At 33.7% G+C, this 17747-nt stretch overlaps 1 protein-coding gene across 1 annotated transcript; it reads left to right on the top strand.

The window, feature by feature from the left end:
* Positions 1–189: 189 nt before the first annotated feature.
* On the top strand, positions 190–13166 carry LOC138308821 (solute carrier family 22 member 18-like). The gene is given in 10 exon segments (XM_069249830.1): positions 190–662; positions 2676–2919; positions 3794–3926; positions 4516–4628; positions 5547–5614; positions 5617–5641; positions 8467–8579; positions 9591–9692; positions 10518–10638; positions 11669–13166. Coding segments are annotated over 10 exon segments (1323 nt in total). The 5' UTR covers positions 190–428; the 3' UTR covers positions 11839–13166.
* Positions 13167–17747: the final 4581 nt, after the last annotated feature.

The raw sequence follows: 17747 nt of genomic DNA, 5'->3' as shown, positions 1-17747 counted from the left end.
TTGTGGTCTTGTTTCAGGTTCTACCTCTCAATAGTTTTAATGCGCATGTTCTTTGGATAATCTGTTTGCTGTTAGTTAGTAAATATTTTTGTAAAATAACTGTTACGACAATGAAAAACAATCTGCGTCACAACAACGTTTTGTTTACATTCCAGAACGGCATGCTTTCCAAGGTTGAAATAAACCATGATATTGCTGTTTTGCTTTCGTTTTTGACACGTGTATAAAAAGAAGTTTCGATTATTTTTACATGTCTGTGGTAATCGATTATTCTGATATATGTTACTGTCCGCGATTAATCCGCTTTAGGTTTTATCACAACCTTTTGACGGAAATTATGTTTTATCTGGCGTCAGATTTGAAATTGAAAGTTCACAATTTAGGACGATTCATTTTTGCCACACATGATTCGAAGATAACTTGTCACAATGGCTAGACTTAATTTGAAAAGTCGTAAGTTGGAACAAACGAGTGAAGACACAGAAGACATGAAAGACAGTAAACCAGATTTTCCTTCTGCATCAGAAGACGAGACACCTACCATGTCAGATTCGTCTAACATTAAGCTGTTAGGACGGTCCTTCAACACAGTTATTGTAGCTACACACGTCAACATATTCCTCTATGCTACGTGTTTCTGGATCCAAACAGGAGCGCTGCCTGTAAGCCAAATCAATAATACAATATACATACAATGTAGTAGCTTCGTGCATCATCTTAAAACTCGAATATAATACATACATTGTATATACAGACTTGTATAATTATAGTACATGTATACAAGGATTTATAAGAGAGAAGGGTTTGTCACTAGGTATTTTGGACGAGTACGTCGCGAGTGCTTTGCATTATAATTGTTCACTGACCCTGACTTGAGTGACGACCCCGACTTTCCTTTGATATCCGCCGGCGCAACCTTTAATTGATGTGTACCTTGTGGGTGCCAGGCTTTACTTAGTATTAATTTCTGTGTGCTGTCATTTCATGTGTACCTTGTGGGTGCCAGGCTTTACTTAGTATTAATTTCTGTGTGCTGTCATTTCATGAGATTTCTTTTAATGAAAATTCACAACATTCTTAATATTCAGTCCTTAAAACAAGGAGTTGACATCATGAAATTTATAGAGCTTTACCTTGTTGTTTCATTTATAACGACTCAAGACAAGTATTTGTCTGGCTTGGTGTTTTGTAGGAGTATAAAGAGACAGTGACAAATCATTTTCACTTATAACTCCTTAATGTATACAATACAATCTAATATAAATGTTTAAATTGTAACAAAATATTGATGAGTTGGTCATTGCAGGTGACCAGATACAATATAATGCAGTTCAATTAATGGTTACAGTATATATCCGGCTAGTGTTTAGAGGTCCTGGGTTCAAATCCCTTTCTGGCCACTACATTTCTTCGTTAACAGTTATACGGTACAAAATTTATTGGTAAGCTACAATGTACAATTCACCCCTGTGCAGTCACCAGAAATTTTATAACCTGTATTTCAACAAGGTTACATTGGTTATTTTCGATCCCTATAGCTATTAAAGATCTGTAATAGCCTGGGATGTCACCAAGCTAGTTAACCTTATGGGCCGGTTTTTCCGGGGCACTCGATCGGCAAGGTTTCTGCCCCCTCTAAGATTTCTTACACACTGACATCTAGGGCATCGAAATTGATTTCTATAATAAGTGACATCGGTGCAAAATAAATAAAGGTAATCTAAGTTTGAGATAGCATGTTGATTTCGCTCTAGAATTAACATTACGAAATGAAAAAAAACCAAAACATTTAATTGCCATGACTATATTCATACCCCCATGCTATAACAAGATGGGATGGGATGGTGGCCCAGGGTCATGGATTTTAGAGCCTGTGTCTTCCAAATTAAATTGGAGCTGATAATAATGATAAAGTTAAAATTTTTGTGTACAAACTTAAGGTACCTATCATACATATACATATATTTATGACGTTTCAAAGTTACTTCAAAGTCCCTTTCTTCAAGTTAATAGTAAGTAAACAAACATGTAGACGAACACGTTGTGTTAGTGTTATTTCGGACTGAAGAAGGCCCTATAGTGGCTGAATATATATTCCATAGAAATGATTTTGATTTTACTTTGAATTTATTTTGGCCTTTTATTTCGGATTATTAATATACTAGCTTTATACCGTTTTTCCTCATTATCAAGGGAAGTAACTCCTGTAGTATAATAATGTGACATCTGCATGCAGTCAATGTTAGAAATTTGCATAAAATGACATCACTTATAAAGGTATCATAGTATAGTAAAAACAATGGCAATAATTTAGCCATCTGTAATAGTTTATAGAAGGCGACAACATAGAATAATTTATTCAAAAGGTGAGGCTTGATTTAATTGTTACGTACTTGAAATTTTTAACTTTTAGCAGTACTCATACTTTAGTGTGGTTCCTACCAGGATTACTAATCCTAAAGTATGATTTTATTGTTGGTTATTTTCTGTGTACCATTAATACTGCAGCCGTAAATGAAAACATGACTAACCTGTTGATGATGTTTACAGTACTTTATGCCTTATTTATTTATTTATTTATTAAATAATTAATTTATTTATTTATTTATTTATTTATTTATTTATTTATTTATTTATTTATTTATTTATTTACTCTGTGATATATATCTTTGTAGTACCTCACCAAAAAGTTGGGGGTAGACATGGTGGTATTTGGGTACCTACAGACCACGTTTGCCGTTGTCCAGCTGGCTGGTGGACCACTGTTTGGACGGTTCGGGGACCTGTTCGGTGGCCGTGCGGCGATGATGTTGGCCTTCGCCTCAGCCTCGATGACGTACCTCTTCCTCGGCCTGGCCGACAGCTTCCCTCTTCTGTTTATATCACGACTACCCTCGGTCTTCATGCACGCAATGCAAGGTTTGTTTGATCAGACCCTTGGACAATTTTATTTATATACAGATCCTTCTAACAATTCCGTTTAAAAGAGGATCTGACAACATCCCATTTATAAGGGGTAACATTCTGGTGACTTTAAGTAACACCTTTTTTTCAAATCAATTTTCATTTTCTACACCTATATATCTATTAAAATATTATTTCGTCCCATTTAGCTTTCTTGTGCTTTGTCGTGCTCTTTGCACGAGATGACTTTATATGTACACGAAAATAATTCTAACAGCTCTTTCAGACCCCTGGAATTCACTTCCAAAATTCTAGAACCTGCAGTTTTTGATTGACCAATTTGAAAAGTGTAGAAGTTGTTTGGACATAGTTTATTGACAATTGAATAAGTATGATATCAAGTTAATTAATGTTTTACCTTTTTTACCATTTTAATTGATAATTGATCAGTCAATATGATCTTAAAAACTGTTCGTATTTATGTTAAGCAGTAATTGATTATGACAGGGGAGATAACCCATATACTTAAAATGTGATGATTTGGTTCTATAGCCATGTAAAATCCTCTATGTGAAACCTATGTGTAAATGGTATTGTAAGAAATCTTAAACAAATCATACAATAAACCAAACCTTTTAATTTTCTTTCGACAAAATTCATTAAAGAAACTAAAAGCCAAAACTTATAATTCTATAAAAGATGTGAAAATTAAGTAAGGCAATGGCCAGTTAGTTGTTTGTGATCAGCTGATTAATTGATTATAGCGCAATTCAGAACACATGTTAAGGGTAAGTTAACAATTTCCAACTGCTTAGTAAGATAATTATAATGATTTAATCCTAAACGTTTCTGTTATGTTATAATAAAACAAACATTTCTGTCGTTTTAGGTGGTCAGATGATTGTGACTGATATGGGAGATAAACAACAGCGGGCAGCCTCCCTCGGCATGCTGGGATTGTCATACGGCGTTGGTATGGTCGTAGGGCCGTTTATTGGAGGTCTCATCACGAAAATGTTCGAGTAAGGTTTGACCTTTGACCTTTAAAAAACAATGAGGGTTTAAAAAGACTATGTGTGAATTTGGTTCAAATAAGACTTTATCAGGAGATGAAGTTTGATATTCTAAAGGCAAAAATAAAAACTCCAATTCACAATACATTTGCCTCCTTACATGTAACTCACATCTTTATATATTCAATTTTTATAATGGTCATACACAGGTAGAGTACATCATTATATTTATCTCATCCTTGATACTCCAGGGATTACTATCACTGTCATTATAACCACCCCTGGATTATGTCGTGAAACTGAAGGAATTTCAGGAGAGAAAAAACCTTCCAAATCACAGGCCTGTAGAGACTTTCTTTGAAGATTACAGAGGGTGATACTTAACTTTAAACTTTAAAATACACCAAAATTTGATTTTATTGATGCACAAAAATTACCAAATTAACTTTTTCATCAGTTATCACACACCAAACTTTCAGTTTTGCTATGAGATAGTCCAGACATGGATATAACGACAGTGAGAGTAACCCCTTAATTATCAAGGATGCATTTATCTAATATGAATACTGTCAGTAGATATGGATTTCTATTTCCGCAGTGAGCAGACCGCTGCATTCGCAGCCTTCATTGGATCTGTACTGTCCATGTTTTTCGCTTATTTCTTTATACCAAAGAAAACAAAGAAGATATCTGTAACCAGCACGATAGAAGGTAAATTTAAAAAAAAAGCTACAAAAAAGTTAATTTTAAAGAAAATACCAGGATGATAAGATTTTGACTCTATTCATTTATTGTCCTCTTTTATGTACAGAATTAAAAAAATTCTCAATGCATTTTACTTCCTTCCTGTTAACAGTGTAAATGCTATTAAACAGATATTACTGAGACAAATGTATGTAAATTCTTCTGTTTATGATTGAATTTGATATGTAACATCTTGCTATTACCCATCTGTCATACAACTGTTACAACAAAGACAAGACATTAAAAAATCCAAGATGGCGACCCCATAGATCAATGTTATCAAGCAGGTTGTCCACAAATAAGACTCCCCACCACTTTTGACCTTTATTTCTTCTCTTGGAGGGGGGTCTTATTTGCGCTGAAATACATGTACTGTAGTGGTAGACAATTTAAGTGGTACAAAGTAATCTTAATGGTCGTAATGCGGCAATCTACCCATCTACCATGAGTAAGTGATGTGTAGTTGTAACTCTTATAGCTAGTTATTGTCAAGCAGGGATTTTATTTCATGCAGATCAGTATCTGAATCTTTTCAGCATAGACCTGTATGCCGCAGCATTGCGCTGTCTATCATTTCCGTCACATTTAAAGTAAATGGATTTTACATGGAAAGAGAGCTAGCTTACTTATTCTGCATTTTCATATCACAGAAATATCTGTCCTTATGGGTAGGTATTGGTTGTTACGTCCTGTATTTGTGAGTACAACGTCGTAATTTTCAAAGAATACTATGTAATTCATGCTCCCAAAGTAATGACGTCACAATCAATCCTTATATCAACAAGGGAGATGACTCTGTAACATGCATAGACAGAATACCTTCAGGTGATGTAGGCCCGATTCTAAGCATAATGAATAAATGTATTCATATTTTACTTCTTTCAGAAAAACCTTCGTCAGTGTTTGACGTGAAAAAGATTGTGAAATTATTGATGGCACCTGGGGCACTGTTTCTCTCCTAATTATTCGCGCTGCAGCAGGTGCGTATCCATGGCAACGGGTTAAAAAATACAAAGTCCTAGCTAGTTGCCACTTACTGTAAGCGTAGAAATTTACGCAAGGTGGAAATTTTCCCTTATTAAGCAAAGGTCGCTTGGGGGCAAAAATTTCCCCCCAAGCATAATATTTTGTACATGTATATGCTTTGTTGTTTAAAGTAATATTGAAATTGTATCTATGGCAAAATAACAACACTGCGAAAGTCTTATGTGTGCAAAACACAAAATTAACCACTCACGAAAATATCCAAATTTATAGTATCTATAAAAGATTTATTGGTTTAAGATTAAATTTTTTAGTTTCTGGAAAAAAGATGATGCCTGGCTTAATATCCTTTTCTTCAATTTTGAATTTCATATCTTCAAAACCACATCAATATTTAGTTATCCTGTAAACATGCTTATTTTAGTGGTAGTTTTATTTTAGCGGTAGTTTTATTTTAGCGGTAGTTTTATTTTAGCAGTAGTTTATTTTAGCGGTAGTGTTTTATTTTAGTGGTAGTTTATTTTTAGCGGTAGTTTTATTTTAGTGGTAGTTTTATTTTAGGGGTAGTTTTGTTTTAGCTGTAGTTTTATTTTAGCGGTAGTTTTATTAGCGGTAGTTTTATTTTAGTGGTTGTTTTATTTTAGGGGTAGTTTTATTTTAGGGTAGTAGTTTTATTTTTAGCGGTAGTTTTATTTTAGGGGTAGTTTTATTTTAGTGGTAGTTTTCTTTTAGTGGTAGTTTTATTTTAGTGGTAGTTTTATTTTAGCAGTAGTTTTATTTTAATGCGTAGTTTAATTTCCCCATGTATTGGAAGTTGTTCGATTATAACCTTTGTGCCCCTCTGATGGTTATTTATCGCGGTCAAGGTGCCCTTTTCAAAACCCAGCACCATGCCCTTTTTTTTCCCTGTGGGAAACACTACCCATCTGTCATACAACTGTTACAACAAAGACAAGACATTAAAAAATCCAAGATGGCGACCCCATAGATCAATTGTTATCAAGCAGGTTGTCTACAAATAAGACTCCCCACCACTTTTGACCTTTATTTTCTTCTCTTGGAGGGGGGTCTTATTTGCGCTGAAGTACATGTACTGTAGTGGTAGACAATTTAAGTGGTACAGTGTAATCTTAATGGTCGTACTGCGGCAATCTACCCCATCTACCATGAGTAAGTGATGTGTAGTAGTAACTCTTATAGCTAGTTATTGTCAAGCAGGGATTTTATTTCATGCAGATCAGTATCTGAATCTTTTCAGCATAGACCTGTATGCCGCAGCATTGCGCTGTCTATCATTTCCGTCACATTTAAAGTAAATGGATTTTACATGGAAAGAGAGCTAGCTTACTTATTCTGCATTTTCATATCACAGAAATATCTGTCCTTATGGGTAGGTATTGGTTGTTACGTCCTGTATTTGTGAGTACAACGTCGTAATTTTCAAAGAATACTATGTAATTCATGCTCCCAAAGTAATGACGTCACAATCAATCCTTATATCAACAAGGGAGATGACTCTGTAACATGCATAGACAGAATATCTTCAGGTGATGTAGGCCCGATTCTAAGCATAATGAATAAATGTATTCATATTTTACTTCTTTCAGAAAAACCTTCGTCAGTGTTTGACGTGAAAAAGATTGTGAAATTATTGATGGCTTAATGCACTTTTACATGATTAAAATATTTGAGCAAGACCTTTATTCCTTTCCTTTCACATTTGTTATGTGTTTCTTCAGCAAACTATGAGGTTTACCTTGTTTAAAAGGGGTATTTGAGTTAATTGTATGCTCTTAATGTAATGTTAGACTTGGAATCAGGATTCAAGTTAAATACTTGGAAGACTTTTTCCAAAGAATTATAATAATGTACCATCATCGGTTTCCCAATTAATGTTGAAATTAATTATTTATTAGCAACATATAGCTAACACGGAAGAATTTGTTGTCAAAATACTACTTTTCCACTTAAGCACGTCAGACACATAGCGGGGCCCTTTCTGACGTGTCAGTGTTCTAGTTTTAGAGGTAGTTTTATTTTAGGGGTAGTTTTATTTTAGCGGTAGTTTTATTTTAGTGGTAGTTTTATTTTAGCAGTAGTGTTATTTTAGCGGTAGGGTAGTTTTATTTTTGGGGTAGTTTTATTTTAGCAGAAGTTTTATTTTAGTGGTAGTTTTATTTTAGCGGTAGTTTTATTTTAGTGGTAGTTTTCTTTTAGTTTTATTTTAGTGGTAGTTTTATTTTAGTGGTAGTTTTATTTTAGCGGTAGTTTTATTTTAATGGTAGTTTTATTTTTGATTGATGCTTTTTGTGCTGTCTTTGAAGTGCTAATTCATGTACAGAGCTAAATTTTATAAAAGGGTATTTCCAGTATTCCAACAACTGAATTACTCTAATTTATATCAGCACTAATGAACCATAATTTACAGTGTTACGCATTTGTGCTGAAATTTGACTGTGTTAAAATAAGATGTTAGAGTAAATATACATTACTTTCACAGAATAGGGACACATTGGGCAAGGCATTAATAGACAAAGTAAATGGTCCTTTTATTCAGCAATGAACATGGTCTGAAAAGACACACAAAGTAAATTAGATCTAGACAATAATAATTGGTGACATACTGACACATACATGGACACATACATGATCAAGTATAACATATAATCCTCTACAAAGGGGTGAGGGGGAGGGACACTTTGAGTTGGAGAGGTGCTAAAGGGGCAAAAGAGACATTATACAAAAAACACTAATTAAAGTGAATATAGCACTATTAAAGGGACCTTTAGTTATTTACTTTATAATCTCTTTATTTTCGCAGGTATTCCGATTGGTGTATTCCAAAGTATGTTCTCAGTCGTTGCCTTGGAAACATTTAAATTGCCACCAGAACAAAATGGCTATATTCTCTCGTATATAGGCATTATAACTATGGTAAGTAAACATACACCAAGTAACATTTATATGAGGGTTAAAACAAGCTACACAAGATATGTGATTGATATGGAACAAAGCTATGATATCTGTCACAACAATACTATGACGCCATATGATGGCGATAACAAAAATGGAATCATGACTTATTTTCTGACATGTCAATGTCAGATAGTCACACAATCTGGTGTACACTAAAAGAGAAAAAGAATCATTCAGCTCCATTGTGGTGAGACAGATGATCTTATCCCTTGTGATAATGTATATGTCAGGCGTCAAACACTGCATGCTTTCCGGTACACAATAATTGCCTGACAGTTGGTCGTACCGAATTTTAAAATAGAGAGTCTGAGTCAAATTTGCCAGACATGTTCGTTGGACTGGCAAATTTGGCCATGTCTGCTCACCCCAAAGGTGATGAAATTGAGATTACCCTGTCTTACCCCAAAGGTTGTGAAATTGAGATAACCCTGTCCCACCCCAAAGGTGACGAAATTGAGATTACCCTGTCTCACCTCAAAGGTGGTTAAATTGAGATTCTCCTGTCTCATCCCAAAGGTGTTGAAATTGACATTACCCTGTCTCACCCCAAAGGTGGTTAAATTGAGATTACCCTGTCTCACCCCAAAGGTGGTGAAATTGAGATTACCCTGTCACTCACCCCAAAGGTGGTTAAATTGAAATTCTCCTGTCTCACACCCAAAGGTGTTGAATTGAGATTACCCTGTCTCACCCCAGAGGTGTTGAAATTTAGATTACCCTGTCTCACCCCAAAGGTGGTGAAATTGAGATTCTCCTGTCTCACCCCAAAGGTGATGAAATTGAGATTACCCTGTCTCACCCCAAAGGTGGTTAAATTGAGATTACCCTGTCTCACCCCAAAGATTGTGAAATTGAGATAACCCTGTCTCACACCAAAGGTGGTGAAATTGAGATTACCCTGTCTCACCCCAGAGGGGATGAAATATTCTATTACTCCAGGATCTTAAGTGAGCTCTATCTTTTTTGCAGATGGTACAAGGTCTAGGAGTAGGGGTATTAACAAAGAAATACTCAGAAACTTCCATTTTAAAGTGGTCATCATTTTCATTGATATTTTCCTACCTGGCCTTGGTAAGTATTCAGACATCTACAATCATATTATTTACTGTATTTAGGTAATAAATGCAAGAAGATAATAGAATTCAATCCTATGAGTTTGAGTCCCAAATTGGGTATAGAAATCATAAAAAAATTCCTTTGTCGATGGTTGTAAGATATTATATGTTGAATACATATTATATTTATTTATTAAAAAGAAATTATGAAGCTCCATTAATACCTGGTTTTGAAAGAAATACAAATAATGGAAACTGTGAGTCTAGAGCTTTTAGCACTTGTGAAAATATTTAGAGAGTCTTAAGTTTTCAATATTTACAATACTTTGATAGTGTATTAATGAATCTAGTGTGAGAGTAAAAAAACCTTTTTAGATAGTATATTATGGGAGTAAAAAAGTCTTTTTGGACAGTATATTATGAGAGTATAAAAGCATTTTTGTGACAGTATATCATGAGAGAATAAAAGCCTTTTTTAGACAGTATATTGTGAGAGTATAAATACCTACAGTACTTTCAGTACTTTGATTGTTTAACAGACCTTGTGTGAGACAGTATATCATGAGAGCATAATGGCCTTTTTGTGACCGTATATCATGAGAGAATAAAAGCCTTTTTTTAGACACGATATTGTGAGAGTATAAATGCTTACAGTACTTTCAGTACTTTGATTGTTTTACAGGCCTTTGTGGCAGTATATCATGAGAGTATAAATGCCTACAGTACTTCCAGTACTTTGATTGTTTTATAGAGTATAAATGCCTCAGTACTTTCAGTACTTTTGATTGTTTTATAGAGTATAAATGCCTACAGTACTTTCAGTACTTTGATTGTTTTACAGGCCTTTGTGACAAACATCCAGCAGCTATGTATAGTGATAGCCCCGTTAGTGATGGGATTAGCTTCCTCCAACATTGTCATCAGTTCAGCACTAACTCGTACAGTGTCCGAACTCGATACAGGTAACTACAGTTAACTCCACTTCATTAGAATTATCTCCCTTCTTAATGAGGTAGCTACAATTAACTCAAATCCAGGACCTCATGCTAGTGAGCTACCTGGTGACTGATGATCAACCCAGTCTAATTCCTATAGTAGCTTGTTGGGGCCACCGCGCAATCTTGCAATCTTGCAACCTCGACTTCCAAGTTGAGATTGTGAGGTGAGGTTGCGAGGACAGATTGCGAGATAACCAACATCGCAACCTCGTGCAAGGAGTAATTTGTACATGTGTATTGACAAATAAGATTTACCTATTATAGCCTTCCCTTCCAATTACAAAATAAAACCAATATAATGGTTCATGTGTGCATAAACTACATTTAAACTAGTTTTCATTTGTATGCACAATGAAATACATTGCCGAATTTTAACAATATTATATTTGAAACTATAGCAATTAATGACTCTTTGAACTATAATTAAATGGAAGTTTATATAGAGAAAAGCATCAATTATCAGTTAAAACTCAATCAATTAGATACTTCTTTGTCAATACGCATGAGCAAATTACTGCCTCCTCGCACACGGTTACGAGATCACAAGGTGAGGTCGCAAGGTTGCGCGACGAGGCCACCAAGTTGCAAGGCTGATAACCACACTGCCTCGCCTCGCTACCTCTGAACCTTGACTTGGAAGTTGAGGCTGTGCTATGGCCCTAACCCACCATAAATTCCTCTATATTCCTCCCTGCCCTCTCCACATGTTTGCTTCTATGACACAAAATCACACAAGTTTGTTTAACCCCTGCTAAACATACTCTCAACACTTGAAACAGGGGTTTGCAAGCTGGTAGGGACTGGGACCATGGACCTTCGAATACTAGCTGGGTGCTCTACCAATTAAGCTATCAGGTCACTGATGATCGACCAAGCTCATTTCGGCTGTTTATAGAAAAGTATTTCTACACAACCTTTGACTTTTTTGCATTGTAGGTGTGATGCTGAGTATTTCTCTATATATTATTCAGTGTTTGACTTGTTTCCATTGTAGGGGCGATGTTGGGACTGAACATGGCGGTGAATTCACTGATACGATCTCTGTCTCCTACTATTGGTGGAATACTCCTCAAATACTACGGCTTCGCAGCGTTCGGTTATCTAGGATTCATCATGTTGACCGGCGTGACATGTCTTTTGTTTTTTAAATTGAAGAGTGTTTGATTCTGATATTGTGAGATAACGTACAGTAAAATCTGTTTGAAAATGCTTACAACAATTTCATGGTTATCATAACGTTGTCATTTATATTCCTCGTCAAGATTCCCGCAAGATGTCTGTTATGTGTGTATAATGAACTGTGCTTATAACAAGGTGGCGTTGTTGGTCCCCAGTTGTTTATTTCAAACAAGTTTACTGTATTTATGTCTATAAGGATTAATCATGTCAAATTTGGTGGTGTGTTTAAAGTTTTACACTTTTGTCTTCATCAGATTGAGGATTGATGGAGATGTTTGTGTTCATGTACATATCGTACTAGTCGTCTTCATCATATGGGTAGATACACAGGGACCTGGCACGAAATTTTAACCATCAGTATATATATATAATATATGAAATATCAAAGAAACACAATTTATTGACTTGTGCCCTATCTGGGCCTGGAACTCACGATCTACGGCTCCAAATTGCCTAGCCAAATATACCTGTGCCTTCTACCAGTATAATATATGGGTATATATATACTGTTGGCAAAAAATTTCGTGCCAGGTTCCATTAGGTAGAAATGGTCAGATAATCATTTTCATCAGACCTGTATTGCCATCAATCTTGGCCCAGTTATACCAACATTCCCTAACTTTCAGAAATTTCTTAACTTAAAACTCCCATAGGAAACCATTACAGAAGAAAATTGTTACGAATTTTAATTTAAGGAATTCTTTAAAGTTAAGGAATGTTCATGACATTGTGATGAAGATACATGTGTACACATTGTACTATTGTCATCAACGTCTCATAATATAATGTATAATAAAAAGAGAATTATTTGGTTGTGTAACAGATATCCTCAGTTTGTCAATGAGACCACAGAAATGCTCAGAATCCATGTTAGGTTCCCTGGTCAAAATTTTTGGGATTTTGATCTAAAATTTAAAAATGAAAATTTCTGTAATTTGGCTCGAAGTGTATATATAAATACAACTGATTCTTAATTTTTCATTGATTAAAATTTCGAGACCAAGGTGGTTGCCTAGGAGATCGTGAGTTAATTCAGATATATTGTGAAATTGTGAAAATTTTAGTCCGAGCCATCTGTGTATTTTGAATTTAAAAGGGTATTGAGTTGTATGTCAATTGAAGTCAATAAGTTTTAATTGTATTTCCAAAATCACAAAGCTGTTATATTGATGACCTTTTTTGACCTTTTTACCGTGTGACTATAAATCTAGCCAAAAAGCACAAACACTTTAGTTCATTATCTCATGCACAAGAAATTCAATGTTTACACTATTGTTGTACTGTGTATCTCTAACTCTCCCCCCCCCCCCCCCCCTGAAAACACATTTAGATTCTTCTATATTAAAGATGTTCCACCGCCGACAGACCATAAATGATACTCACCATTTGAACAATAATTGGTGGTTAATCGTGAATATATATGCCTAATTAGCACAAAAATAATACAAAATAATTTATTTTGCTTTTGGTGCATGCGCAGTCAGAACTTCATTCTATATAGAACATAGTACCTTTAAGTAAAATTAGAAACTCAAACTTTCCAATGGTGGTAATGGTGTAAAATAAGTAACTTTTGCAATTGAAGAAAATTACCAAATCGTCTACTCCTGTTTTTGATAGTGAAAAAAATACCATTTGTCAGCGGTGGAGCATCTTTAAAGACTAGACTAGTTCATTATGAAATTTCGGGGGTGAGTGATATATAATCAGATAAGTCTCATGCAATATCTTGATAAGGTTGATATTTAACAGACAAAATTTTTATTTGAATGTTTGAATTAATTTTCTCGCATAACTGTGTTTAGTCATGTAATATATATTATAATACACAATACTATTGTAGTCACTTCAGAGGTAATAATGACATAATCAAATATTATAGTTATGTGATAAATAGAATCTTATACTAGTGGTCATGTAATATATATTGTAATACACAATACTATTGTAGTCACTTCAGAGGTAATAATGACACAATCAAATGTTATAGTTATGTGATAAATAGAATCTTATACTAGTGGTTATGTAATATGAAAGATATTAAACATATCAAATAATTTAATATATGTCATTTGCATTAAGGCTTGTGGTATGTCAAATTATTGAACTTGTTTACCATTAATAGTATATTAATTTCATATTACATATTAGCCTCTCATGTAAGATCCTAATCTATTTGATTAAGTCATTATATGGTATTTACATATTTGTGTAGACTACAAATAAACCCTTTATTGTGGTGTTTGTTTGGATTATCTTTATATCTATTTATTATTTTAGGAATATGTCTGAATGACATGATGGTATTTATTTCTAATATATGTAAATCTATCACGTTGAATATTAATTACAAATCATAATTGTATACACCTTAAGTTAGCTCGATAATTAGACTTCTTATACAGCTATACATATACCTTATTGCACACATTAAGTGTCCAGGGGCGCTTTAAATAACAGAAGTAGGGGAGGGGGTGTTTAAAAGGACCAAATTGGGCTAACCTTTTTGCAAGATTGTTGCACGTAGTATAGCAAGTGGTTACATGTAATAAATTTGTAAAAGAAATCAAATAGAAAAATCAACACAGTGTGCACAGTGTCAGTCTGCATTTAAATCAAGTAAAGTGAAATTGTACCTTCCAAAAACGGGAGGGGGCGCTTACAAGGTCAAATACAGGTACATGTCTATAAAGGCCTGTTCATTGGCTAAAACAATTTATTTGTGTTGTAGTTGTATTCCACCTATAACTAATTAGATTCCCAGAACATACTGCAAATAAGGACTTTATCAATAATGTACATTGTAGTGGAGTGAGAGGGTAAGGGGAACTTGCTCTCAAGTTACATACTGTACATGTTTAACTGTTGATGAAGTTGCATGTCTGAATATCAACTGTTCATGTTACAAGATCAGTACAATCAAGTGGAAATAACTCTTTATACATGTAAACAATGAAATCATAACATGAGTGATAATTCATGTCTAGCCGACAAGCATCAGGTTGGTTGTTCATGAATTATCCCTCGTGTTATGATTTTATTGTCACAACATCTAGCTATAGGGAATGATTTTCTTTGCATTCATATACAAAAGATATTGGCCATAAATGGAGTGTTAATTTTCATGGCTTCGTGAACATAGTTTCGTCGACTTCAAGTCAATATTGATGACATAATTGACAATGCAGGCGTCACATAATCGTATCTTCAGGTGCAAAAGGTTAAGCTTGCAATTTGTCATACCCTAGGGGTTTACAGAGAAATCTCTTAACGGCTAAAATCGGTGACAAATTAGTGAATGGTGGGAGAATATAAGAGACCCTAACTACAGAGGACATTTATTTAAATGTAGTCTGGCAGTACATTGAAAGATTTTCTCGCTGTGATATCTGTTCTATGTGGTTTTCGTCGTACAGTAGAAGCATACCATTATGAATACATTCCAATCATGTGTACTCGGGTGTTACAAACTTTTAAAAAGAATTATCAATGTCCAAAAACATACATGTATCTTTATTTATGATAACAGTTTTACCATTAAAACTGAATTTAAACAATGTTTTTTTCGAGTTGTGTTTTCTTAAATTATATAACCAATGTCAGATTGACTTGATGGCCGTTCATTCAACAATGATGGTATTCCTCGAGCTCAGACAGTACTGGAGGGATTCAAAACTCACACGTAGGTTCCTTTTTGGACCCAAGATGCTAGACATGATTTAAGAAAATAACTAAAATAGAAACACTTTGGAAATCAATATAGAGTAGGTGATATTTCCAGGATGGTTAGGATTAGAGCTTAACTTCCTTGCTAATCAGCCCCATACAACACTGAACTGTTTAAACAAAGGATTATCCCTTTAGTGCCATAAACATCCCATTGGACGAGATTGATCATTTAACTTGGAAACACAACTCATTAGACAAAACAACAACTGAAGTATTGCCTTTATTGATAATCAATATTTGTATATATTTAAAACAAAGCACCTGGTAAATCAATAGATAAAATCACGGTCTCACAAAGCAGACATCAATGTGATATAATGTACATAGAAAATTCACGACACAATGCCATATAAAATATGTCTTATCAAGGCAGCAGACAACAACATATATTTTGCGTAAAACACAAGGACGCCATAAAATAGTAAATGCGATTTAGAAATGTATAAAATTCATTATAATTAAGTAAACAAACATCAATCAATTTTTAGATGTAAATTTGAGAAAACATGTGACCATTTTCTTATGTTACTAATTATATATATCTCATTGTGTTAGCATTATAGTTCTATGTCAATTTTGTTTCACATATATAATAGTTATCACCTTGAACATTTTATCTCACTTTTCCCAATTAAATGAACATATATTTTCCCATTCATATTTTTTCAATAATTTATCGGTGAGATGTTTAAGTTAACGTCATAATATTGCGACAGTTAAATTGATAATTATACTCACTGAAAAGATTAACAAGTTTTCTATCATAATTGTTTTGTATATATATTGTTTATTCCGCATTTGCATATTACAGAGTTATCTGCCCTTGTAGGTTGTGACGGCATGTTATGTGTTTTCGAGTGAAACATCATACTTTTCAGAGAGAACTAAGTTTAACTTGATAGTTTCTCTCAAAAAACAATTACATCGAAATGGAAACCTATCACAAAGGGAGGCAATCCTGTATGTAATAAGCAAAGATGGAATAAATAAGTTAAACTTATTGTATCATAAATGTATCAGAGTTACTCCTCTTTGTTTTACTCTATCCCGATATAATGGAATGAAAACATCTAAACGGTAAACACATTTTCATGCATTTCATGTTGAAATCTTTGGGCTAAAAATATATTTGCGCTTATGAAATTTGCAAGTCTTTGATAACGCATTTACCATATTGTGAATACATAAATTTGTCATTGACTGAAATCAATCACTTTTAAATTAGCGCCAAATTTGATATTGCTTTAAATTTATATGTACAGAATAGTGGTAGCTAAATATAACTCCAGGATCAAGAATATGTATTGAAATTAGATCAGATTGCATCTGGTAATATTAATTAAAGATGCTCCACTGCCGACAGAGCATAAATGATATTCATCATTTGAACAATAATTGGAGTTTAATCGTGTAAATATATATCTAGGTAACACAAAAAATAATATAAAATAATTTATTATGCATTTGATGCATGCGTAATCAGTACTTCATTCCATATAGGATATAGTGCCACGGAATTTTTTCGGGATGCAATTAATTATTATTCATATTTTTAACTTGAAGTAAAATTAGAAGTTCAAACTTTTCAAAGGTGGTAATGGTGTAAAGTAAGTAACTTTTGTAACTGAAGAAAAATACTAAATTGTCTGCTTCTGTTTTTAATAGTCAAGAAATACCATTTGTCAGCTGTGGAGCATCTTCAATGCTATTCAAAGATATAGTGTACATGTACATTGTAAAAACAAAATACATATTTATGAGCCGGTATACGTCATGTACATTATTATAGGTATATGATCATCTTACAACTAGTAAATTATTCAAAAGGATTTCAATATTAAATATTGAGTATCAAATTTATCATCAATTACACAATTTGACATCATTCAACATCTGAACCAAACTTTACATATAGAAAAAATCATCAAATTGAAAATTAAGATAAATTGGCGAAAAAACAAAAACCTGTATATTATATTGCACTTTTGTAAAACTATAATAATTGAACCTTTTTAACTGCTTTGTAAATTTTAAGTTAAAACATGGTTACAAATGAACCTCTAGAGACCAACAAAAAATTGCTATGCAATTACCCATGTCAAAGTGGAAGGCAGTTCTATAGCAGTTTTTAAGCCTTCACATTTACTGAATAAGCAGTTCTTTTA

The sequence above is a fragment of the Argopecten irradians genome, chromosome 15, assembly GCF_041381155.1.
Source record: "Argopecten irradians isolate NY chromosome 15, Ai_NY, whole genome shotgun sequence".
Taxonomy (NCBI): Eukaryota; Metazoa; Mollusca; class Bivalvia; order Pectinida; family Pectinidae; genus Argopecten; species Argopecten irradians.
The sequence above is the reverse complement of the archived record's forward strand: the minus strand, read 5'-3'. Positions and strand labels throughout refer to the sequence as shown.